Source organism: Pelobates fuscus, chromosome 10 (assembly GCF_036172605.1).
Source record: "Pelobates fuscus isolate aPelFus1 chromosome 10, aPelFus1.pri, whole genome shotgun sequence".
In the NCBI taxonomy this organism is placed as follows: domain Eukaryota; kingdom Metazoa; phylum Chordata; class Amphibia; order Anura; family Pelobatidae; genus Pelobates; species Pelobates fuscus.
Window position 1 is genome coordinate 116,335,011 of NC_086326.1, and position 25,229 is coordinate 116,360,239.

The window sequence follows — 25,229 nt, forward strand, 5'->3', positions numbered from 1 at the left end:
GTAAGGGCTATGGCATTGATAGATTCCGGTGCTGCTGAGAATTTTATCGACCAAGCCTTTGCTAGTAAGAACAATTTCCCATCCCAGCTAAGGGAGACACCTTTGGCCGTTGAGGCCATAGATGGTAGACCACTACTAGACCCTGTTATCTTTCGTGAGACCATACCCATTAATTTAAATGTGGGTATCCTACACGTGGAGAATTTATCTCTTCTGCTCATTTCGTCTCCTTCCGTTCCCATAGTTCTGGGGTACCCATGGTTGAAAAAACATAACCCTATTATCGATTGGGAGTTAGGAGAGATACTCTCGTGGGGCCAGGGCTGCCAGGATCGGTGTTTGTGCAAGGTTTCTCCATTAGCTAATATTAACATACCGGAGAATCCTACTCAGTCCACAGAAAGACAAATACCAGACCTTTACCTAGACTTAAGGGCAGTGTTTGACAAGAAGAATGCCGATTCTTTGCCTCCACACAGGTCATTTGACTGTAAGATTAAGCTTCTACCCGGCACTATGCCTCCGAGGGGCCATGTATATCCTTTGTCTGTTCAGGAAAACTCGGTTCTAGAGGAGTATATTCGGGAGAATTTAGAAAAGGGATTCATCAGGAGGTCTTCTTCTCCGGCCGGGGCTGGGTTCTTTTTCATTAAGAAGAAGGATGGCACGCTGAGACCTTGTATCGATTACCGAGGCTTGAATAAAATAACTGTCAGAAATGCCTATCCTATCCCACTGATTACCGAGTTATTTGATCGTCTTAAGGGCTCCAAAATCTTCACCAAGTTAGATCTCAGAGGGGCTTACAATTTGGTGAGAATCCAGCAAGGTCACGAGTGGATGACGGCATTCAATACCCGGTATGGCCATTACGAATACACTGTTATGCCATTTGGACTATGCAATGCTCCTGCAGTATTTCAAGATTTGATTAACCCCTTCAGGACGGAGTCAATAGTGCACGTTCTGATCAAAACAAAATGTAAACAAAAACTGGAATTTGCGCTATATGTCTGTTCAACCGTAGTTCCCCTCTTTCAAATTATATGCACCCACACTTATTATATATCATTTTGTTCAGGAGAAACAGGGCTTTAATCTATCATTAACTATTCATATATGGAACATAATTTATTATGAATAAAATAAAAAAAAGGATGAGAAAATAAGGTTTTTTTTTTAAATTTGTATTTCCGTCTGCCATTTTAGCTGTGAATGTCATAATACTGTTAGGTTTTACTGCAAAAAAATGCGCATATTTGTAATCAGCGATGTCTCACGAGTACAACAGTACCCCCCATTAACAGGTTTTATGGTGTTTTGGAAAGTTACAGGGTCAAATATAGAACGTTCCATTTTCAAATTGAAATTTTCCAGATTAGTAATGTTACCTTTGAGACGGTGTGGTAGCCCAGGAAAGAGAATTACCCCCATAATGGCATACCATTTGAAAAATTAGACAAGCCAAGGTATTGAAAGTGGGGTATGTTTAGTCTTTTTTAGTAGCCACTTAGTCACAAACACTGGCCAAAATTAGCGTTCATATTTGTTTTTGTGTGAAAAAAGCAAAAAACTAATATTTGGCCAGTGTTTGTAACTAAGTGGCTACTAAGAAAGACTGGACATACCCCACTTGCAATACCTCGGGTTGTCTACTTTTGCAAATGGTATGCCATCATGGGGGTAATTCTCATTCCTGGGCTACCATACGCTCTCAAAGGCAACATAACCAATCTGGCAAATTTCAATGTGAAAAAAATGAAATGCAAGCCTTACATGTGACTCTCTAACTTTCCAAAACACCATAAAACCTGTACATGGGGGGTACTGTTATTCTCGGGAGAATTCACTAAACACAAATATTAGTGTTTTAAAACCGTAAAACATATTACAACAATAATATAGACCATAAAAGTGCAGTTCGCTTGTAAAAAATGCGAAAAACGTCACTTTTACTTAAAATATCATTGTTGTAATACAATTTACCAGTTTGAAACACTAATATTTGAGTTCAGTGAAGTCTCCCGAGTAAAACAGTACCCCCTATGTACAGGTTTTATGGTGTCTTGGAGAGTTACAGGGTCAAATATAGTGCTTGCGAATTAAATTCTCTGCACTTTCTCCCTGTGTTGTCAGGCATGTCAATCAAATTTTAATTAATCAAATCACATAATTACGTTAAAAGATTATTTAAATATACACGTAGAATTTTAATATATATGAGTTTATACGTATTTAAATTCTACGTGTATACTAATGTAATCTTTTCTGTAATTATATGTATTTATCTATATATATATATATTTGCGGTTATTTGTATTTTATACAACGATAGATATATATAGAATGTCATTCTAAGTGTATTTTGTTACCGATATATATATATTAATAACAAAATACAGTTAGAATGAAATTACATATGCATATATAATTTATATTAAATTTTGTTTCAATATTTTATTTATTTATTATTTTAATTATACGTATTTATATATAATATATATATGTACATCTATTATATATAATATATATACATATTATATATATATGTAACGTCATTCTAAGTGTATTTTTATATTAATTTATATACTTATATTAATATTAAAATACACGTTGCATGACGTTACATATATATAATATGTATATATATTATATATATAATATATATACATATTATATATATATTAAAATATATTTAATTTATTTTTAAACATGTTTATTTTTTTTTTTTTACACCTCCTACCAGCAGGGGGACTGTCTGATATTTCAAACAGTCCCCCTGCTGGCAGATCCATAGCCAGCTATAGGGGGCCATGTGATCGCTCTTTGAGAGCGATCACATGGCCCCCGGGGGCCTCATTTGCCGGAGGGGGGCTGCCTGGGCTCTCAGGCAGCCCCCCAGAAGAGGATCGCGGCGGAGGTGAGTAGTTGCTGGCTCCTGGGGGCTTAAACCGTTACGGCGTTCCATGCCGCCGCAACGGCTTTAAAGCCCATTTAAAGCGCGACGGCATGGAACGCCGTAACGGCGTTAAGGGGTTAATGAGGTACTTAGGGAGTTTCAGCATGATTGTGTTATTGTTTACCTGGACGACATACTAATACACTCTAAGGAGATTGAGACTCACCATAGACAGGTCAGAAAGGTATTACACAAGCTGCTGCAACATGGTCTATATTGCAAATTGGAGAAGTGCAGTTTTGATCAGTCTCAGGTAGACTTTCTTGGATACGTGATTTCTGGGGAGGGTTTTAAAATGGATCCTGTAAAACTTCAATCTATTTTAGACTGGCCCTTGCCCAAAGGACTCAAGGCTATCCAAAGGTTTATTGGTTTTTCCAACTACTATAGGCGCTTCATTAAAGGATACTCCTCTATCATTGCGCCTATTACCAATATGACCAAACAAGGGGCTGATACTAAGTTCTGGTCTAAGGAAGCTCTGGGTGCTTTCAAGACTCTCAAGGAACTTTTTGCCTCGGCTCCCATTCTAGTCCATCCTGATACGACTCTGCCTTTCTTGCTCGAGGTCGATGCCTCTGAGACAGCAGTTGGGGCTGTTCTGTCTCAAAGGTTAGGGGTGGATAAACCGTTACACCCTTGTGGTTTCTTCTCTAAGAAATTTTCTGGGCCTGAGAGCAGATATGACATCGGGGAAAGGGAACTGTTAGCAGTCATTAAAGCCTTAAAGGAGTGGAGACATTTGTTGGAGGGGACCCTACACCCTATTACGATTTTGACGGACCACAAAAACTTGTCCTATATTGGGGAGGCTAAGCGCTTATCCTCTAGACAAGCTCGTTGGTCCTTATTCCTGACTCACTTCAATTATGTACTGACTTACAGACCTGGTTCTAAAAACTCTAAAGCCGATGCATTATCTCGCCAATATGAACCTTCTACTGTACCTGAACCAGTTCTTTCTTCTATAGTTCCGAAATGCAATATCATTGCTAATACGAATCTCAGGATTCATTCTCCATTACTGGCCGAGATCATTAAGTTGCAACATCTAGCACCTAAACAGACTCCTGCGGGCCGTCATTTCGTTCCTCCTGCTCTTCAACTGGAACTTTTACAGTGTTTACATAATAGCAAGATGGCGGGACATCCTGGTATTCGCAAAACTTACGCGTTGATCTCTAAGGACTTCTGGTGGCCTGCTTTACGGAGGGACATTGAGGAGTTCATCGCTGCATGTGAAGTTTGTACTAAAACCAAACAACCCCATACGCTTCCATGTGGATTCCTGCAACCCTTGGAGGTTCCAGAAAAACCATGGTCCTGTTTGGCCATGGACTTTATTGTCGATCTACCTATCTCTAAAAGACAGACTGTTATCCTCACCGTGGTTGACAGGTTTACTAAGATGGCACACTTCATTCCCCTGCCTAAACTCCCGTCTTCTCCCGAATTGGCAGAGATATTCGCTAAGGAGATTTTTCGCCTACATGGGATACCCTCTCAAATTGTATCGGACAGAGGCTCCCAATTTGTTTCCCGCTTTTGGAGGTCCTTCTGCTCTCAACTTGGTATTAAATTAAACTTTTCTTCTGCCTATCATCCTCAGTCTAACGGAGCTGCTGAACGTACCAACCAGAAAATTGAACAATATTTACGATGCTTTGTTTCTGAACACCAGGATGATTGGGTCGGTTTGATTCCTTGGGCGGAGTTTGCACACAACAATCTCGTTTGCGATTCTACTCATTCAAGCCCCTTCTTCATGAATTATGGTTTTCATCCGTCTATTCTTCCTTCGGATTCCCCTTCCCAGGGGGTGCCGTCGGTTGATGTTCATGTTGCCAATTTGAGGAAGTTGTGGGATCAAATTCGACAAATCCTTGTGCACAACTCTATGTTGGTCAAGAAACACGCTGATAAACGTAGAAGGGCGGCTCCGGTCTTTGTTCCAGGTGATAGGGTATGGCTGAGCACGAGGAACATCCGTTTAAAAGTGCCCTCCATGAAGTTCGCTCCTCGTTATATTGGACCCTACAGGGTGCTGACCCGTATCAATCCAGTTGCGTATCGTTTAGCTCTTCCTAATACCTTACGCATCCCGAACTCGTTTCACGTTTCATTGCTGAAACCACTCATATGTAACAGATTTTCCTCCACAATAGCCCCTCCTCGCCCCGTTCAGGTGGAGGGTCAGGAGGAGTATGAGGTTAACTCTATTATTGATTCTCGAATCTCCCAGGGGAGAGTACAATATCTGGTTGATTGGAAGGGATATGGTCCTGAGGAGAGGAGTTGGGTACCTCAGGAGGATGTTCATGCTCCCCGTCTCCGCAGGGCGTATCACTCTCGCTTCCCATCTCGTCCCGGTTCATTCCGCCCGGTGGGCGTATCTGAGAGGGGGGGTACTGTCAGGGTACCTGTGGTCTCTACCTCCGAAAGAGGTAGAGACTTAGCTGTTCCTCCATCCAGACGGTCTGATGGCTCCCTTCCCCGCGGTCTATCCGGTCATGCTAGGCCGGCCGCGAGGGAGTGACTGCCTTTTACAGCATCTAGGCAGGAAGTAGTCATCAGGACACTCCCCCGGAACAACCTGTCAGTCAATGGCTGCAGGACCAATCAGGACGCCTTGGGGGCGTGGTTACTGCTCTGAACAGGGTATTTAACAGAGCTTCTTTCATTAGCTCATTGCCCTGTCGTGGTTCTAGCTTGTTCTAGTCACTCAGTGCTTGTGTATTCTATTATCCCTTTTGGTTTTGACCCGGCTTGTTTACCTTACTCTGCTTATCTCTGTTACCCTTGATTCGGCTTGTCTCTCGCTTACCTGTCTTCTGTTACCCTCGACCTCGGCTTGTCTTTGACCATTCTATACTGTACTACTTACGTTAGTCCGGCCATTCTAAGGTCCGGTATACGTATCTGGCTACTGTTTGTACTCTGCGTGTTGGATCCCTGTCCCGATCCTGACAATCCATAGAAATTGTACGTAATATCCAGGAGAGTTTTACAGGGCCATATCTTGTCGCCTGTTGAAAGAGGTGACCTTGCTCGGGTCCCAGGTGTGCGGTTCCTAAAATGGCTGCCATATACATGTCCTCTGATAGGAGACGCGGAAGGTATTAAACTGATATGAACATTTACTAAACTCACCACTCCGAGTGCTGTTATTTATTTAATTTTTTTGTGGTGAGGCTTTACAGGACAGAGTGCTTCTCCACGGGACATGTTAACTCACGGGCAGCTGGCTCATCAAGGAACCAGAGCAGCTTGAACGAGGTGACCTTGCTCGGGTCCCAGGTGTGCGGTTCCTAAAATGGCTGCCATATACACGTCCACTGATAGGAGACGCGGAAGGTATTAAACTGATATGAACAATACTCCACTCCTATCTGTAGGTCCGTCCCATTGTGATTTATGCCCCCCACCCACCGCGCAGGGATGGGGGCCGGGGGGGAGGAAAGTAGGCCCCCCCATTGTGATTTATGGCCCCCACCCACCGCACAGCGGTGAGGGCCGAGGGGGGAGGACAGTAGGTCCCCCCATTGTGATTTATGGCCCCCACCCACCGCGCAGTGGTTGGGGAGGACAGTAGCTCCCCCCAGTGTGTATCATGGGCTTTGAGGACAGGTGTCAATCCATACCTGCCAAGTGACCCTATGTAGGGGGAACAGTCCCTATTCTGCTCTGTGTCAGTGTGTATCATGGTCTCTGTGGACGGGGAACAGTCTCTATTCTGCTCTGTGTCAGTGTGTATCATGGTCTCTGTGGACGGTGAACAGTCTCTATTCTGCTCTGTGTCAGTGTGTATCATGGTCTCTGTGGACAGGGAACAGTCTCTATTCTGCTCTGTGTCAGTGTGTATCAGGGGCTTTGAGGACAGGTGTCAATCCATACCTGCCAAGTGACCCTATGTAGGGGTAACAGTCCCTATTCTGCTCTGTGTCAGTGTGTATCATGGTCTCTGTGGACGGGGAACAGTCTCTATTCTGCTCTGTGTCAGTGTGTATCATGGTCTCTGTGGACGGTGAACAGTCTCTATTCTGCTCTGTGTCAGTGTGTATCATGGTCTCTGTGGACAGGGAACAGTCTCTATTCTGCTCTGTCAGTGTGTATCAGGGGCTTTGAGGACAGGTGTCAAACCATACCTGCCAAGTGACCCTATGTAGGGGGGACAGTCTCTATTCTGCTCTGTGTCAGTGTGTATCATGGTCTCTGTGGACGGGGAATAGTCTCTATTCTGCTCTGTGTCAGTGTGTATCATGGTCTCTGTGGACGGGGAACAGTCTCTATTCTGCTCTGTGTCAGTGTGTATCATGGTCTCTGTGGACGGTGAACAGTCTCTATTCTGCTCTGTGTCAGTGTGTATCATGGTCTCTGTGGACAGGGAACAGTCTCTATTCTGCTCTGTGTCAGTGTGTATCAGGGGCTTTGAGGACAGGTGTCAATCCATACCTGCCAAGTGACCCTATGTAGGGGTAACAGTCCCTATTCTGCTCTGTCAGTGTGTATCATGGTCTCTGTGGACGGGGAACAGTCTCTATTCTGCTCTGTGTCAGTGTGTATCATGGTCTCTGTGGACGGTGAACAGTCTCTATTCTGCTCTGTGTCAGTGTGTATCATGGTCTCTGTGGACAGGGAACAGTCTCTATTCTGCTCTGTGTCAGTGTGTATCATGGTCTCTGAGGACAGGTGTCAATCCATATCTGCCAAGTGACCCTATGTAGGGGGAACAGTCTCTATTCTGCTCTGTGTCAGTGTGTATCATGGTCTCTGTGGACGGGGAACAGTCTCTATTCTGCTCTGTGTCAGTGTGTATCATGGTCTCTGAGGACAGGTGTCAATCCATATCTGCCAAGTGACCCTATGTAGGGGGAACAGTCTCTATTCTGCTCTGTGTCAGTGTGTATCATGGTCTCTGTGGACGGGGAACAGTCTCTATTCTGCTCTGTGTCAATGTGTATCATGGTCTCTGAGGACAGGTGTCAATCCATATCTGCCAAGTGACCCTATGTAGGGGGAACAGTCTCTATTCTGCTCTGTGTCAGTGTGTATCAGGGGTTTTGAGGACAGGTGTCAATCCATATCTGCCAAGTGACCCTATGTAGGGGGAACAGTCTCTATTCCGCTCTGTGTCAGTGTGTATCAGGGATTTGACTATCTTTATTCAGATTCAAAAATTACAATTCCAGGAAAAATTTAACAAACATTTACAAGAACATGTTATGCACATCATAGAAACAACGTGAACCTCTTTAAAGCCACAAACTTAAGACAAAAAGTATGTACACACAATGTGTAAGGGTTTGAAAGAATATTCTGAATCCTTACATGTTTACTTTATCGTTTGTTTGATTTTTGTGAACCATATATAAACTACAAGCAGCGTGAAAACTATAAAAGCTCAAGTGGCCATGCTGATCAAATTAAATAGTATGCTTTACACAGCGTATAAGGGTGATGTCACAGCACAACGGGAATCTAACAGGGGAAGAGGTGAAAGTCATCCTCCCCCTCCCATGACCCCGCCATATCTGCCAAGTGACCCTATGTAGGGGTAACAGTCTCTATTCTGCTCTGTGTCAGTGTGTATCAGGGGCTTTGAGAACAGGTTTCAATGTTAGGTGATTTCTGCCCTTTATGGATTAAAAGCAGACTCTGCATCAACTGTGTAATTTTCCATGGGAGTTTTGCCATGGATCCCCCTCCGGCATGCCACAGTCCAGTCCCCTTGAAACAACTTTTCCATCACTTTTGTGGCCAGAAAGAGTCCCTGTTGGTTTTAAAATTCGCCTGCCCATTGAAGTCAATGGCGGTTCGCCGGTTCGCGAACATTTGCGGAAGTTCGCGTTCGCCGTTCGCGAACCGAAAATTTCGGGTTCGCGACAGCACTAATCATAGGTCCATCCAATTCAGATAGTGAATCTCCACACATCTATAACCATCAAATACCTTCAAGAACATTGTTGGCTGATAAATCCCAAAAAGAGTTCATTGGTGCCTTCCCAGAAGATGATATTCCTGGGAGCAAATATAGACTCAGTGAATGGCCTGGTATCGCTGTCTACAGAAAGGAAAGAACAAATTGTGAAGAAAATCAGAAGCTTGCGTCAGAAATCCTACATCTCAACAAGAGACTTTATGAGCCTATTAGTGTCACGGTAATATACCCCAACACGCAGGAATAGTACAGATAGTCAGGAGACAAGAAACCAGGGTTCGTCTTACCGGACCTTAGAATGGCCGGACTTGACGAGAAAAAGCAAGACAGAGTCTAGAACAAGCCGAGGTCAAGGGAACAGAGAGACAGCGTAACGTAGAACAAGCCGAGGACTGGTACACAGAGGACAAAATAGTGGATAAGCAAGCAAGGATAAAGAGAGAGCGGAGTCAGGAACAAAGCCAAGGTCAAGCACCAAAAAAACAACTGAACGATACAAGCACTAAAGGGAAACTGGACAGAAACCACGATAGGGCAAGGAGCAAGGGAAACAGGTGAGTATAAATACCCTAAGGTTCACTTTGATTGGCCCCTGTCATATCCACGCCCCCAAAATGTGAGTGTATGGGGAATGTGGCCTGACAGGGGCCAATGGGAGACTGATTCTAATTTAGTCTCCCACTGTCCCTTTAAGAGCGCGCCCGAGACGCGCGGCGCGCTCTTAGTGTCGGGCGGGACACGTGACCGCTTCTCGCGGTCACTGCCCGCCTGACTGATCATCTCGTTGGCTGAGCCGCGCGCGGCTCGTGCAGGAGCAGGACCGCGCGCGGCGAGAAGAGAGGACCCCGGCCGGCCCCTGGAGAGGGTAAGTACCGCTACAGTACCCCCCCCTGAAGACACGCCCACCGGGCGGGGAGGAGCAGGCCTGGCAGGAAAACGAGCGTGGAAAGAACGCACAAGGCGAGGAGCGTGAACAGCGTCAGCGGAAATCCAACTGCGTTCCTCAGGCCCATAGCCCTTCCAATGTACCAGATATTGGAGGCGACCCCGAAGCAAACGAGAGTCAATTACAGCCGCCACTTCAAACTCCTCATGGCCCTCCACAGAAACCGGAGGAGGAGGAGGGACATGCCGAGTATAACGGTTGCACAGGAGGGGTTTTAACAAGGAGGTATGAAACACGTTAGGAATGCGTAAATTTTTTGGAAGATCCAATGCATACGAGACAGGATTAACCACATGCAAGATACGAAAAGGACCAATAAAACGAGGGGCCAACTTCATAGAAGGCACACGAAGACGAATATTGCGAGTAGAAAGCCAAACCCGGTCTCCCACAGCATAGGATGGAGCCGCCCTGCGATGCTTGTCTGCCTGAACCTTCTGACGAGCAGCTGAGGCCACCAAAGAACACTGAACCTGCTCCCAAGTATTACGTAGACTAGCCAAATGTTCGTCCAGAGCTGGCATGCCCTGTAAGGAGAATGCAGCTGGAAGAACCACGGGATGCCGGCCATAAACAACGTAAAAAGGGCTGTTAGCGGAGGATTCATGAGCAGCATTATTACGAGCAAACTCAGCCCAAGGAAGAAGGTCAGCCCAATTGTTCTGATGGTGGGACACGAAACAGCGAAGATACTGCTCTAGAGATTGGTTGGCACGTTCAGCAGCTCCATTAGACTGGGGGTGGTAGGCTGAGGAAAACGAGAGGGAGATACCCATCTCTGTACAAAACGTTCTCCAGAATCTGGAGATAAACTGGCTACCCCTATCGGACACGATCGAAGTGGGAATACCATGCAACCGAAACACCTCCCTGGCAAAGATAGAGGCAAGTTCCCTGGATGATGGTAATTTGACAAGAGACACAAAATGAGCCATCTTAGAAAAACGATCCACAATCATTAGGATGACAGTTTTACCATTAGAGGGAGGTAATTCAACAATGAAATCCATGGATATATTGGACCACGGCCTCTCGGGTATGGGCAACGGATGTAACAACCCACAAGGAACTCTGTGGGAGGACTTCATACTGGCACAAGTGCTACAGGCATTAACGTAATCGGTGACGTCCTTGCGCAAGGAAGCCCACCAGAAATATCTAGAAACTGCTGAGAATGTCTTAGAAATACCAGGGTGTCCAGCAGTTCTAGTGTCATGATATAATGACAAGATGTCTCGTCTCTCCGGTATATCAACGAATAGCTTATCAGCAGGCCTCTCCCCAGGAGCCAAGTGTTGTTTAGCCTGAATAGCTTGTAAGAGAGAAGACGAAATGGAAAGAACAGTAGTCGCTATTATTCTGTCAGGCGGAATGACAGGGGTAACATCGACCTCGAGTTTGTCAGTAGTCTCGAATTGTCTGGACAGAGCGTCAGCTTTAGTATTACGGTCACCCGGTCTGTAAGTGATTATGTAATTAAAACGAGACAAAAACAGAGACCACCTGGCCTGCCTGGAAGACAATCTTTTTGCTTCCCTAAGGTAAGAGAGGTTTTTGTGATCCGTTAAAATGAGGATGGGATCCCTAGTACCCTCTAGCAGATGTCTCCATTCCTTGAGCGCCAAAATGATAGCAAGGAGTTCACGATTGCCTACATCATAATTCTTCTCTGCTTTGGACATCTGTCTGGAAAAGAAGCCACAAGGGTGTAACGGCTTTTCAGGTGAATCTCTTTGAGACAAGATAGCACCTACCCCTATCTCAGAAGCATCAACTTCAAGAATAAAGGGCAGTGAAGGGACAGGATGCTGTAAAACAGGAGCAGAGGCAAATGTAGCCTTCAAGAATTCAAAGGCCTCGAGTGCTTCTGGTTTCCAGACATGAGTATTACCATCCTTCTTGGTCATTCTGGTTATAGGCGCAACAATGGCAGAAAACCCTTTAATAAAACGCCTATAATAATTAGAGAACCCCAGAAAACGCTGAATGGCTTTCAACCCCTGGGGTAGAGGCCATTCCATAATGGCAGACAGTTTCTTGGGATCCATACGAAAACCCTTGGCCGAGATTATATAACCCAAGAATTGGACTTCAGATTGATCAAATGAACATTTTTCGAGTTTGCAATAGAGACCGTTAACCAGAAGAGTTCTCAACACTAATTTAACATGCATGTGATGAGTCTGTAAATCAGTAGAATAAATCAATATGTCGTCCAAGTATACTATAACGAATGTATGTATAAATTGACGTAGGACATCATTAATAAATTCCTGAAAAACTGCTGGGGCGTTACAAAGACCAAAGGGCATCACAGTGTACTCGTAGTGGCCACTCCTGGTATTGAAAGCGGTCTTCCACTCGTGATCCTTTTTGATACGTATGAGATTGTAAGCACCCCTAAGGTCCAATTTAGTAAAAACTGTGGCCTGTTTAAGCCTATCAAATAGTTCTGTGATCAAAGGTATGGGGTACGCATTTTTGACGGTGATTTTATTTAGGCCCCTATAGTCAATACAAGGCCTTAATTCGCCATCTTTCTTAGATACAAAGAAGAAACCCGCCCCTGCCGGGGAAGAGGATCTTCTTATAAATCCCTTCTCTAGAGATTCCTTAATATATTCCTCCATAACCAGATTCTCCTGAGGAGATGAAGGATATATTCTCCCTTTGGGAGGCATTGTACCAGGTAATAAATTAATTGCACAATCGTAAGGCCTGTGAGGTGGCAATCTTTCAGCCTCCCTTTTATCAAAAACAGATTTAAGAGACAGGTACTGAGAGGGTATGACCGTAGGCACGGGAGGAATATTAGTAGAATTCAAAGGGGTGATTTTAACAATACAAGACTCTTGGCAAGAATCACTCCAAGAAACTATTTGTCCTGACTCCCAATCAATGGTGGGATTATGAGTACGTAACCAAGGATACCCTAACACGAGGTGAGAGGAAGGAGAAGTAATGATCTGAAACCGAATGGTCTCAGAGTGTAACACCCCTGTAGACATATGTAGTGGAACAGTTTCATGTGTGATAACTGGAGAGCATAATGGTCTACCATCTATGGCCTCAACGGCCAAGGGTGTCTCCTTCTCTCTGGTGGGTATGTTATTCTCCTTGACAAAACTGGAATCAATAAAGTTTTCGGCCGCTCCGGAATCAACCAGGGCTAGTATATTCCCTGCTATGCAGTTATTATCAAGGTGCAGGGAAACAGGAAGAAGTAGTTTATTAAGAGGCAAATGTGAGGACTGTGATGTCACACCCAAGGCCAGTCCTCTATACGGTCTTAGGTGCGATAGTTTCCCGGACGCACGGGACAGTCTTGTCTCATATGACCCCTCCTACCACAATAAAGACAAAGTCCCTCCTTTCTCCTATAAAGCTTTTCAGCGTCAGTAAGTTTGGCAACCCCTAACTGCATAGGTTCCTCCTCAGAACCCTTAGATCCCTCGGGAGTCTCAGCTCTAGGGGAGTTAAAGGGAACAAAATGTCTATTTCTGGACCTGGTATATAACCTGTCACGGATCCTGTTATCTATATCGATAAGATAGTCAATCAGGTCCTCCAGGGGTACAGGGAGGTCCTTAGCTGCTACCTCATCCAACATAGTATCAGACAGACCTTCCATAAACGCGGTAGTAAGCCCATTATTAGTCCAATCTACCTGTGAGGCAAGGGTACGGAACTGAATAGCATAATCGGCTACAGATTTAGATCCTTGCTTTATTCTCATTAATGCCCTGGCGGCATTTTTTGACCTTTTAGTCGTGTCAAATGTTCTACGGAACGCTGTGAGGAAGCTATTGAAGTCGTGTACCATAGGCCCATTAGCCTCCCAAATAGGATTTGCCCATTCTAGTGCCTTATCCGTAAGCTGGTGCATAAGAAAACCCACCTTAGATCTATCAGTGGGAAATGAACGTGGGTACATTTCAAAGTGGAATTCCACTTGATTAAGGAATCCCCTACATGTCTTAGCGTCCCCTCCATACCTAGGTGGCGGGGTTAGATGTGCAGAAGCATTAGGCATATTAGCTGTGTCCGGTATAGGGTTTACAGGAGGCGTAGGTACAGGTACCGGAGCTGATCTGGATAACAGTGTCTGGATGGCTTGAGCCATTTGATCCATACGGTGATCCTGTTCTGCGAATCTAGCCTCATGAGTGGCCATCTGTTGACCTAAACCTGCGGGGTCCATGGCCCTATCGTAATGTCACGGTAATATACCCCAACACGCAGGAATAGTACAGATAGTCAGGAGACAAGAAACCAGGGTTCGTCTTACCGGACCTTAGAATGGCCGGACTTGACGAGAAAAAGCAAGACAGAGTCTAGAACAAGCCGAGGTCAAGGGAACAGAGAGACAGCGTAACGTAGAACAAGCCGAGGACTGGTACACAGAGGACAAAATAGTGGATAAGCAAGCAAGGATAAAGAGAGAGCGGAGTCAGGAACAAAGCCAAGGTCAAGCACCAAAAAACCAACTGAACGATACAAGCACTAAAGGGAAACTGGACAGAAACCACGATAGGGCAAGGAGCAAGGGAAACAGGTGAGTATAAATACCCTAAGGTTCACTTTGATTGGCCCCTGTCATATCCACGCCCCCAAAATGTGAGTGTATGGGGAATGTGGCCTGACAGGGGCCAATGGGAGACTGATTCTAATTTAGTCTCCCACTGTCCCTTTAAGAGCGCGCCCGAGACGCGCGGCGCGCTCTTAGTGTCGGGCAGGACACGTGACCGCTTCTCGCGGTCACTGCCCGCCTGACTGATCATCTCGTTGGCTGAGCCGCGCGCGGCTCGTGCAGGAGCAGGACCGCGCGCGGCGAGAAGAGAGGACCCCGGCCGGCCCCTGGAGAGGGTAAGTACCGCTACAATTAGGGTCTCTTACTTCCACGATAGGCCTAGTGAAATGGGCCCAGTGGAGGATGCGACCTATTCAGAGGCAGTTTCTCTTACAGTTCAAGACAAAAACCGGCAATTGGGATCAGAAGATTTGTTTACTCCCGAGGATTTCGAAAGATCTGTATTGGTGGACAAAAGAAGAAAACCTCTTTCGTGACTTTCCCCTGGAAGAACCGGCTTGGATGACTTTAACAACAGATGCCAGCCTCCTGGGATGGGGAGCACACTTGAACAACTCATGGATTCAAGGAACATGGTCATGGAAGGAGTCAAAACTTCATTCAAATTTGAGAGAAATGAGAGCGGTTCTCAGGGCATTAAAGGGGTTCCGTCCTCTCTTGAGGGATGCCTGGGTGAAAATACATACAGACAACAGAGCAGTGGCTTCTTACATAAATCATCAGGGAGGCACTTGAAGCTATTCTCTTCTGATGGAATTGTCTCCGATAATGAGGTTTGCGCAACTCCATTTACAAGGCTTGAAAGCTGTTTATCTTCCGGGACCAGTAAAGTTATTGGCAGACTATCTCAGCAGAACAAGGATTCTCCAAGGAGAATGGAAACTGCACCCAGATTTATTTTACTTGATCACCCTACGGTGGGGAGTACCTCAGATCTATCTGATGGCATCATACAACAATACTCAGGTAAAAAGGTTTTACTCTCTACATGCGGATCATCGAGCAGAAGGACAGGATGCCTTGTCTCTTCCATGGAAATTCGTTCTGGGGTACGCATTCCCTCCCCTACCAAGGATTTACCGACTGCTGAGAAAGATATGGAAGGAAGGTCTCAAGGTAATTGCCATCATCCCAAATTGGCCTCGCAGACCTTGGTTTCCTCTCCTGAACAAAATGAGCCTGGAACCTCCTTGGCCTCTTCCTCACAGACCAGACATCTTGACTCAGGGACCGGCTGTTCATCCCAACCCCAGCCAGCTGAAATTGGGGGCATGGCTCTTGAAAAGGAGAGACTACTAGCTCAAGGGATCTCAGAAGCTGTTGTGAATACTCTCCTTAAATCCAGAAAAGTATCAACTTCATCTTGTTTTTCGTTCCTGGTCTCAAGATAATAATGTAGATTTTCTTCAGCCATCTAACGTCAACATTCTAAATTTTCTTCATACAGGTCTGGAGAAGGGGCTGAGTCTTAGTACACTGAAAGTCCAATCATCTGCTTTATCTGCTCTCTGCAACAAGTCATGGGCATCAGATCCTCTAATTGCTAGATTCTTTAAAGCAACCATCCGTATAAGACCTCCAAATAGGAATTACTCTTCTCTGTGGAATTTACCGATGGTACTGGAGGTATTGTCTGAAAACCCCTTTGCTCCATTAGATGAGCTGGGTATTGTCTTACTAACATATAAGACCTTGTTTCTGGTGGCTATAACTACTGCAAAACGCATGTCTGAAATTCATGCATTTTCCTGCGATGAAAATCCCTTTCAGGTGTTCCACGACAGGGTGATCTTGAGACCTAGACAAGAGTTTCTGCCGAAAGTAGTCTCGAATTTCCACATCTTACAGGTAATTGCTATTCCTTCCTTTTATCCATCTCCTTCTACTCCAGAGGAAGTGAAACTTCATCAATTGGATGTCAGACAGTGCCTACTCAAGTACGTAGATGTTTCTCATTAATTTCGGAAGTCTCAACAGCTGTTTGTTCTTCCGATAGGTCCCAGAAGAGGGGAGGAGATGTTGGATCTCCAATACAATAATCAAGGCTTATCAGTTAAAAGACCTTGCTCCTCCTAGTAAGATCAAATCACACTCTACAAGGGCTTTAGCAACATCATGGGCAAATTGGGCAGAAGTTCCATCTGGCGACATCTGTAAGGCAGCTACGTGGTCTTCTCCTCTAACTTTTGGTAGAGGCGTTCTGTCCTCTGTGGAATCTAACTAAATTAAACTTTTTCAGCATTATCTGGTTTGGAGTATTTGTTATTTATGATTTTCCCACCCTATGGTGAAGTTGTGGTATTACCTATAGATCATGCCACATCAATCTCACTGCAAAATTCCATGCTATGAGTTAAATCACTTTGTTTATGCACCCCCTAGTCACACCTCCATGCATGTGACTTACACAGCCTTCCTAAACACTTCCTGTAAAGTCATTGAATGTTTACGCTTCCTCTATTACAAATTGTTTAATTTAGATTCTCTATTCTCCTGCTCTGTTAATAGCTTGCTTAACCTCCTGTGTTAAGCAGTGAAACCTCAGAGGCATGGTCTTTACACCCAAACTACTTCCTTAAGCTAAAGTTGTTTTGTTGACTATAGTGTCTCTATAAAAGAACACTATATATAGCATTAAGAATACATCTATGTATATGTAATGCTGTAGAGTTACCCTACTTATTTTGGTGTCCAGCCCACTTGTAAGGTTTTAAAACTGGAGTTTTACTTCCCTTTATTCCCTTGCTGTGCTGGTCTTGCTGTGGCTGCTCTGATTTTATGAGTTCATAGAGATTGATGATCTCAGCCAATCCAACACTTCCCAATAGTGAAGCATTGGGAGTCTAGTGTGCATGTGCGGCAATTCGCCATGCTGTGCCAATCATGTCCTCTAGGAGCAGCATGTGATTGAGAACAGTCTGACACCAATTCAGGGGTGGGCTGGAGGAGGGCTAACTGGGCACAAGCCGGATTTCTCAATGTCAGGCCTTCACTAAGCTTGCGGACAGGTTACTTTTCCTGCCTGCAGTGATTCTGGCAATATAACTTATCAGAGAGTTCCAGTCACATTAAAATTGAGACTTTTGTTCAACCAGAGAACCGCATTCAAGGTATGCAAAGTAAAAAAAATGTCGAAATAACATTGATGGACGTCAATCCATCTTGGCTGTCAGGCCCTACCCCGATCTAAATGACTTTATTTTCTCCAACAACTTGTATAAATTGCTTTCCATCAGTCACAAAGCTTTACAAAAATAAATTTGGTGTAACTAGAGAATTAAGTCGTCATAAATAAAATAGTTTTGCCTTTGTGTGACCATTGTGTAGAAGGAACACTGGTGATGTTTTAAAACAATTAAGTTATTTTTTTTGTGTGTGTGTGGTGTCCTCTTTACAGGATATAAATGGTCTTAGAAATTATCTAACCCCAGGTGTGTGTGTGTGTGTGTGTGTGTTACTTATGTTTAACTAGGAAGAAGCTGAATTGACAGATTGAGAATAAGGTGAATATTGTGAGTGGGGGTGGTTGTCTGTGTGAGGCTTGATATGTGAATGAGAGATGTCCACATCATGGGGCCGAAGCATGCTTTCCTATATGATGTATGGTCCCTAGAACTGCTACAACACAACAGAGCAAAGAATGTACATGGAGCTAGATTTAAATACTTCATATTGTTAGAGTATGGCATATTCTTTGCGGTATATACATATATTTTATTTTTTTACCTTTTCAGGGTTCAATATGGAAGCTCCGTTTAAGATTGTTTGGGACTAAAAAAACGGAGGATTTAGACCTTGTGTGCCCCAAGCCTAAAATCATAAAGCCCAGAGTAATTTCCCGTACCCAGAAGCCAAAGACTTTCAGGAATACCTCTGTATCAGTTGTGCCTAGCAACTTTGCTGGGCCTACAAACCAAACCTTATTTTTGAATACTATAGTAACTGGAGAAACTGTGACATTGGGGAGAACCATTTCACACCATGAAAAAACACCGAAGGAATTTTCATCTTCGGGACTGTCCCAATTACAGACAGAAATCCTTCCCACCCAGAACCCCCAGTGGAATTTGACAACCAAATCTGTTGCCTATGTCACAGACTCTGGAATGGTTTCATCCATGCACTTAACACACAAAATGCCTGCTGTCTCCACACTGCAAACCGGAAACATGGGTATATGAACTTCTTTCACTACTATAGCACTTCCCTCTTGTCTTTATAAAAGTTTAACGTGTTTAATGTTGCAGGACTTCTGTCTCCTGCTCAGTGTCTTGTGTCCTCAGACAAGGTGCCTTGCCTGGATAGTACAGCATCTTATGATAGATGCATCCACTCACGCTGCTGTTATGACCCTCAGGATGCCCGGACTCCTTGTTATCATGGACATACAGGTGAAAGTGGTGCTACAATTTATAATGTAAAAAAGGAAAGCATAATAAGTTTAAAAAAATAAAGAAAATTGATCCGAAACTTTCTTTATAGTATCTTTGCAGTGCTATTCTGATGGACGTTTCCGCCTGGTTATCTCGCGACATGTAACTCATCCTCCCCTTGTGTTGGCTTCTGTCGTTCTGAGACCTTCAGGGTGCCCTTCACACACCTTCAGAAATGGTCAATTCTTGGAATTCAGAGGCCATCTGGAACAGTGCAGCACACACAGGGTGAGGTTATATTTTAATCGAACGCTATCTTTTCCATTCCATTGCTACTGTTTTGGTAGTCACTGTCTCTCTTGCAGTTTTTGGAAGGTAAACTTGTATATGAGTTTTCTCTATTGGCAAGCCAGAATATTCTGTTCTCCTCAAAAGGATCTATCACCCGCGACACAACTGTTACGTGAGTGTTACTTAAAGTACAGAACTGCACACAAAGTAGCAAGCATTCTAAACTGTAAATCAGTTTAACGGTTTCTCTGGTTCCCTTAGTTTACTGTCCTGGTGCACATACCCCAGCACTGTGTCAAAGTCTCTTGTCCCAGTTGTGGAATCTCCAGTTCCTGTTGCATCTGTGACAAAGATCTCTGGACTAAATCTTGAGCTGCGCATTTCTAAAGGTGTGTACATTTTGATAAAATTATTTTTCTGAAAGCGATTTGTTGACCACAAGGAATCCTTATGTTTGTCATGTCTACATGCATACATTTAAAGGGACACTGCAGACCCCCCCAAAAGCTTGCTGAAGTGCTTTGTGTGAAGTGTCTGCAAACAAAACCGTACAGATTTTAAATTCTTTATTTTTATTGTGCAAGTAGGTACATAATGTTGTCAATCGCCACAACTGCGTCAATATGGATTCGTACAGATTTAACATTGGCATGAGTGTTTGCACATTTTGTAGATTTAACATTAACAAGCGTATTAAATACAGGCTTTACACAACTGACAGATTACTGTACTTTAGGATGTTTTTGTTGCGAGAGAACGTAGTTATAAATCAATGCTTTTTTTCTATTTTGTGCTCGCTTAGACTAGCTGAAACATACATGACTGCGTGTAAGGCAAGGCGATATTCACAAACATTTAACATTAGACATTTAGCAAGATGGTTAACAAACAAGCACTGGAGCTGGGTAAACCCAAGTTGTATTACACCGTTCTGCGTGAGGCGGGCAAAGGGGACCGTTGGAGAAGGGAGAGTATGGCCATGATGTACTTTAGAGTGCATTGGGTCTTAGGTGGTAAGCAATACATTTGGAGCTGCTGTCCCTTATATAGTCCATGTTCTGTGGGCTGTTGTAACGAAAATATACCCCAACACGCAGGATTCAACTAAACAGAAGACAACACAGAGGGGAGATACGTCTACCGGACCTTAGAGTGGCCGGACTCGACGTTTATAGGAGAAGTACAGAGTCAGGAGCGATCCGAGGTCAAGGGCACAAAGAGACAGCGTAAACTAGGACTAGCCGGGTTCTGGTACACAGTAAACAGCAAGCCGGAAAACAGAACAGATAAGGATAAGGAGATAACGTAGTCAGAAAACAAAGCCAAGGTTAGGTACGAAGGAACACAACTGAATACAACAAGCGCTAAAGGGGAACTGAAACAGAAACCACGATAGGGCAAGGAACTAAGGGAAAAAGGTGAGTGTATATATATATCTTAACGTCTATTTTGATTGGTCCCTGTCACATCCACGCCCCCAAAAGGTAAGTGTATGGGGAGTGTGGCATGACAGGGACCAATGGGGAGGCCTTTGACAATATAGGCTCTGTAACGGACCGTTTCAGCAGACAAGGGGTTAAAATCCGTTTAGGTGATATGCCCCTTTCTGAGAGACAGGCACAGCTACTGCAGAACACCAAACTCCCGAACTGGATACAAAAAAGCACTCCAAACTGGAAACCTCACGAATAGCTGCTAGCAGACGAACAGGAAAAGCTCCCAAGCGGCTTACACTCCTGGCAGTCAGTCCCTATGAGCATACAGTGAATCCCCCCAAGAACGAGACAAGGCTCAGTGTTGAGGGTCAAGCAGTGGTCTAATAGAGGAAAGAGGAAGGGCCAAAAACTAAGCCCAAGTGGAGAGTAATGGGGGAGGGAGGTCCCTACCTTTTAATGATCCTAAAGGAAAACACAAAATAAATAAAATAGATAGGCAGGGGAGTAATACTGGACCAAGCCTGGGGGGATACTAAGACAGCTGCTCGCTATGCAAGGAGACAAGCTGATCTTTATGCTATTACAAAAAATCCCCCATCCGGCTTGAGAGACTCACAGTAACTCAAAACAGAGTAGTAAAGTAGACTTGAAGAAATAGGGCTAAAAAGGAGTCAGCACTGTAAGGAAAAAAACCCTACTCAACCCCCACTAGTACGGAGTCCAAAGCAAAGATTCCTATAGTGAGAAGGCTGTCCCTGAATACCTCAGCACAGTGGATAACCCACTTGTGCCTACCAAGTTCCAAGTCCCTACCCAGTCCCTGCCTATCTCAATAACTTAAGTTAAATTAAATTAAACAAAAATCATTATTAGTGCTACCTATAAAGTGCAAAATTATAAAATAAGTTAAAGAGGCTAGCTCGACGCGCGTTTCGGCGTTACAGCACGCCGTCGTCAGGAGCAGTGAGCTTGTGGTGTCCCCTGAACCTGTTTAAATACCTTCACATATCAGCTTGGTTGGTGCCGGCTGTGTGCGGTCACGTGAGTATGTGCGTCATCCTAAGCTCCTCCCCACGGGTCGCGTCACGTGACGTGGACCCGGAAATAATATCCTGGGTGGGGAGAACGTATGGACGTCATCCGACACTCCGCCCCGTGGTCGCGTCATATGACGCGGACCGGGAGGCAGTGTCCTAGATAATACGAGCGTGTCTCTAAACACGCCCCCGGCCAATCGCCAGCATGGGTGGGGAAGTATACCCGCCCACTATTGCGAAGAAGGTGTCCGCCCCCCTTAGAGAGGCGAAAACGGGCTCGGTCCCACAGGATTCCAGGCAGGGACCCGTTCTAAATGAAAAATATCCCTATGTTGTGCAGGGATGTAAACATCAATATTAAAGGGTCCTTTGCAGTGTAAGCCAGAGTGATGAGTATGAAATCCTGCATATCGAAGGAGCAGGATTTTGTCCTTACTAATGGCAATAGAGAAGAGGAGAGAACCCCATGTTTAACTGTATATTGCCCCAATCTCATAGGGGGACATAAAACATCAGTATAAATAGGTATATTGATTGGTCCTTATATAACCGCAAGGGCAGGACCATCTATACCTAGAATGAGTATGCCTAGTTCAATGCCTTAAAAGGCAAAAGCCCCAATATTATGAGGGGACATATTCATCAATATTAATAGGTATGCTGATAATGCCTGTTAATCAGTAAGGGTATGCGTCCCGTATGTGAGGTAATGAAGGAAAAGAGGGGGGACAAATTCACACAACTGGCACCAAGTGGCCTGAGATTAATCTATAGTGTACCCACTGTCATCAAAGACATGGGCATCAATAGTGCCAGGTGTACTCATGGTGCCAATTGGTCTGGAAACCACAAGGACGTACAGCCCCAATATACGGTTCTGATAATGTTATTTGAGTCGCGTGGTACCTACTTAAAGGTAAAACCTTGCGAGCAAACATTTACAAAACATAAATATATACATAAACATAAGTGCAGAAAGTAGATTAAAGTAAATTAAATTAAAGCACATTTTAAAGGTTTTACCTTTAAGTAGGTACCACGCGACTCAAATAACATTATCAGAACCGTATATTGGGGCTGTACGTCCTTGTGGTTTCCAGACCAATTGGCACCATGAGTACACCTGGCACTATTGATGCCCATGTCTTTGATGACAGTGGGTACACTATAGATTAATCTCAGGCCACTTGGTGCCAGTTGTGTGAATTTGTCCCCCCTCTTTTCCTTCATTACCTCACATACGGGACGCATACCCTTACTGATTAACAGGCATTATCAGCATACCCATTAATATTGATGAATATGTCCCCTCATAATATTGGGGCTTTTGCCTTTTAAGGCATTGAACTAGGCATACTCATTCTAGGTATAGATGGTCCTGCCCTTGCGGTTATATAAGGACCAATCAATATACCTATTTATACTGATGTTTTATGTCCCCCTATGAGATTGGGGCAATATACAGTTAAACATGGGGTTCTCTCCTCTTCTCTATTGCCATTAGTAAGGACAAAATCCTGCTCCTTCGATATGCAGGATTTCATACTCATCACTCTGGCTTACACTGCAAAGGACCCTTTAATATTGATGTTTACATCCCTGCACAACATAGGGATATTTTTCATTTAGAACGGGTCCCTGCCTGGAATCCTGTGGGACCGAGCCCGTTTTCGCCTCTCTAAGGGGGGCGGACACCTTCTTCGCAATAGTGGGCGGGTATACTTCCCCACCCATGCTGGCGATTGGCCGGGGGCGTGTTTAGAGACACGCTCGTATTATCTAGGACACTGCCTCCCGGTCCGCGTCATATGACGCGACCACGGGGCGGAGTGTCGGATGACGTCCATACGTTCTCCCCACCCAGGATATTATTTCCGGGTCCACGTCACGTGACGCGACCCGTGGGGAGGAGCTTAGGATGACGCACATACTCACGTGACCGCACACAGCCGGCACCAACCAAGCTGATATGTGAAGGTATTTAAACAGGTTCAGGGGACACCACAAGCTCACTGCTCCTGACGACGGCGTGCTGTAACGCCGAAACGCGCGTCGAGCTAGCCTCTTTAACTTATTTTATAATTTTGCACTTTATAGGTAGCACTAATAATGATTTTTGTTTAATTTAATTTAACTTAAGTTATTGAGATAGGCAGGGACTGGGTAGGGACTTGGAACTTGGTAGGCACAAGTGGGTTATCCACTGTGCTGAGGTATTCAGGGACAGCCTTCTCACTATAGGAATCTTTGCTTTGGACTCAGTACTAGTGGGGGTTGAGTAGGGTTTTTTTCCTTACAGTGCTGACTCCTTTTTAGCCCTATTTCTTCAAGTCTACTTTACTACTCTGTTTTGAGTTACTGTGAGTCTCTCAAGCCGGATGGGGGATTTTTTGTAATAGCATAAAGATCAGCTTGTCTCCTTGCATAGCGAGCAGCTGTCTTCGTATCCCCCCAGGCTTGGTCCAGTATTACTCCCCTGCCTATCTATTTTATTTATTTTGTGTTTTCCTTTAGGATCATTAAAAGGTAGGGACCTCCCTCCCCCATTACTCTCCACTTGGGCTTAGTTTTTGGCCCTTCCTCTTTCCTCTATTCTACTATTATCTAAGGGTTATTCCCTATGTTGGGAGAGTAATTTTGAAGGCCTTTGGCACTGATTCATTGGCCACTTTATCTGACCTCTGAATCGGCGCCATTATTACTTTATTTATTTTTCAAGCAGTGGTCTGTTTATTGAGGGCTACCTGCCCCTGTATTTATGCAGGTCTCCCACCTGGTGGACACTCCCCTAGGGGACCAGATGGAAGACTGTGACAAAAGACAGACAAGTACCAATTACAGACATACAGCAGTAAAACATCCCCACAATGCATCTTGGCTTCCTCCCCTCTGCCCTGGAGAAGTAATTCAATTATCTCCCAGGACAAAGGCAAAACTCCATTACACACGTGGGGACACAAAGACTATCACTTTAAAATACATAAAGACACATTTTATACATAACACACAGACATGTAATATATCCCCAGATAGCTCAGGTCTGAGTGCACATTATTAGGTGAATGGCACTCAGACCACACAAATACAGTTTAATTGCCATGGAGCCAAAGTCTTTAATTACACTAATATGCTCCATGGCATGGCTATCTGGGTTAAAACATTCCTCCAACACAAACTACCGAATTTGCATGCATTTGTTTAATCCATACGAATTAGAACCAGGGGCTGGAGGTTCAGCAGTGCCTGCACATAAAAGTGTCCGATTTTGGTGCATGAAAGCCGGGCAAAAAAGCGCTGGCTGCCCGAGGAGCTCCAAAACACCGCCACCTAGCGGCCGCTAAGTGTAACAGCGGCCACCCAGTAACAAGCAATTAAGCTGCGGTTAACCTGGAAAGGATAAGTACCGCTACAGTTCCCCCCCGCCCCCCTGAGGACACGCCCTCCGGGCGGGGAGGGCCAGGCCTGGCAGGAAAACGGCGATGGAAAGAACGCACAAGGCGAGGAGCGTGAACAGCGTCAGCGGAAATCCAACTGTGCTCCTCAGGCCCATAGCCCTTCCAATGCACCAGGTATTGAAGTCGACCTCTAAGGAAACAAGAGTCAAGAACTGCAGAAACTTCAAACTCCTCATGACCCTCCACAGAGACAGGAGGGGGAG

General features: G+C 44.7%; 1 protein-coding gene across 1 annotated transcript in view; it reads left to right on the forward strand.

Annotated features, from left to right (window-relative positions):
- The window catches only part of LOC134575105 (zona pellucida sperm-binding protein 4-like), a 177,694-nt gene that overhangs the window by 74,450 nt on the left and 78,015 nt on the right, over window positions 1–25,229 (forward strand). The window contains exons 3-7 of the mRNA XM_063434271.1: window positions 18,169–18,607; window positions 18,682–18,825; window positions 18,917–19,095; window positions 19,173–19,270; window positions 19,360–19,487. Coding sequence (XP_063290341.1) covers window positions 18,169–18,607; window positions 18,682–18,825; window positions 18,917–19,095; window positions 19,173–19,270; window positions 19,360–19,487 — 988 coding nt within the window. The remainder of the gene's footprint in view (window positions 1–18,168; window positions 18,608–18,681; window positions 18,826–18,916; window positions 19,096–19,172; window positions 19,271–19,359; window positions 19,488–25,229) is intronic.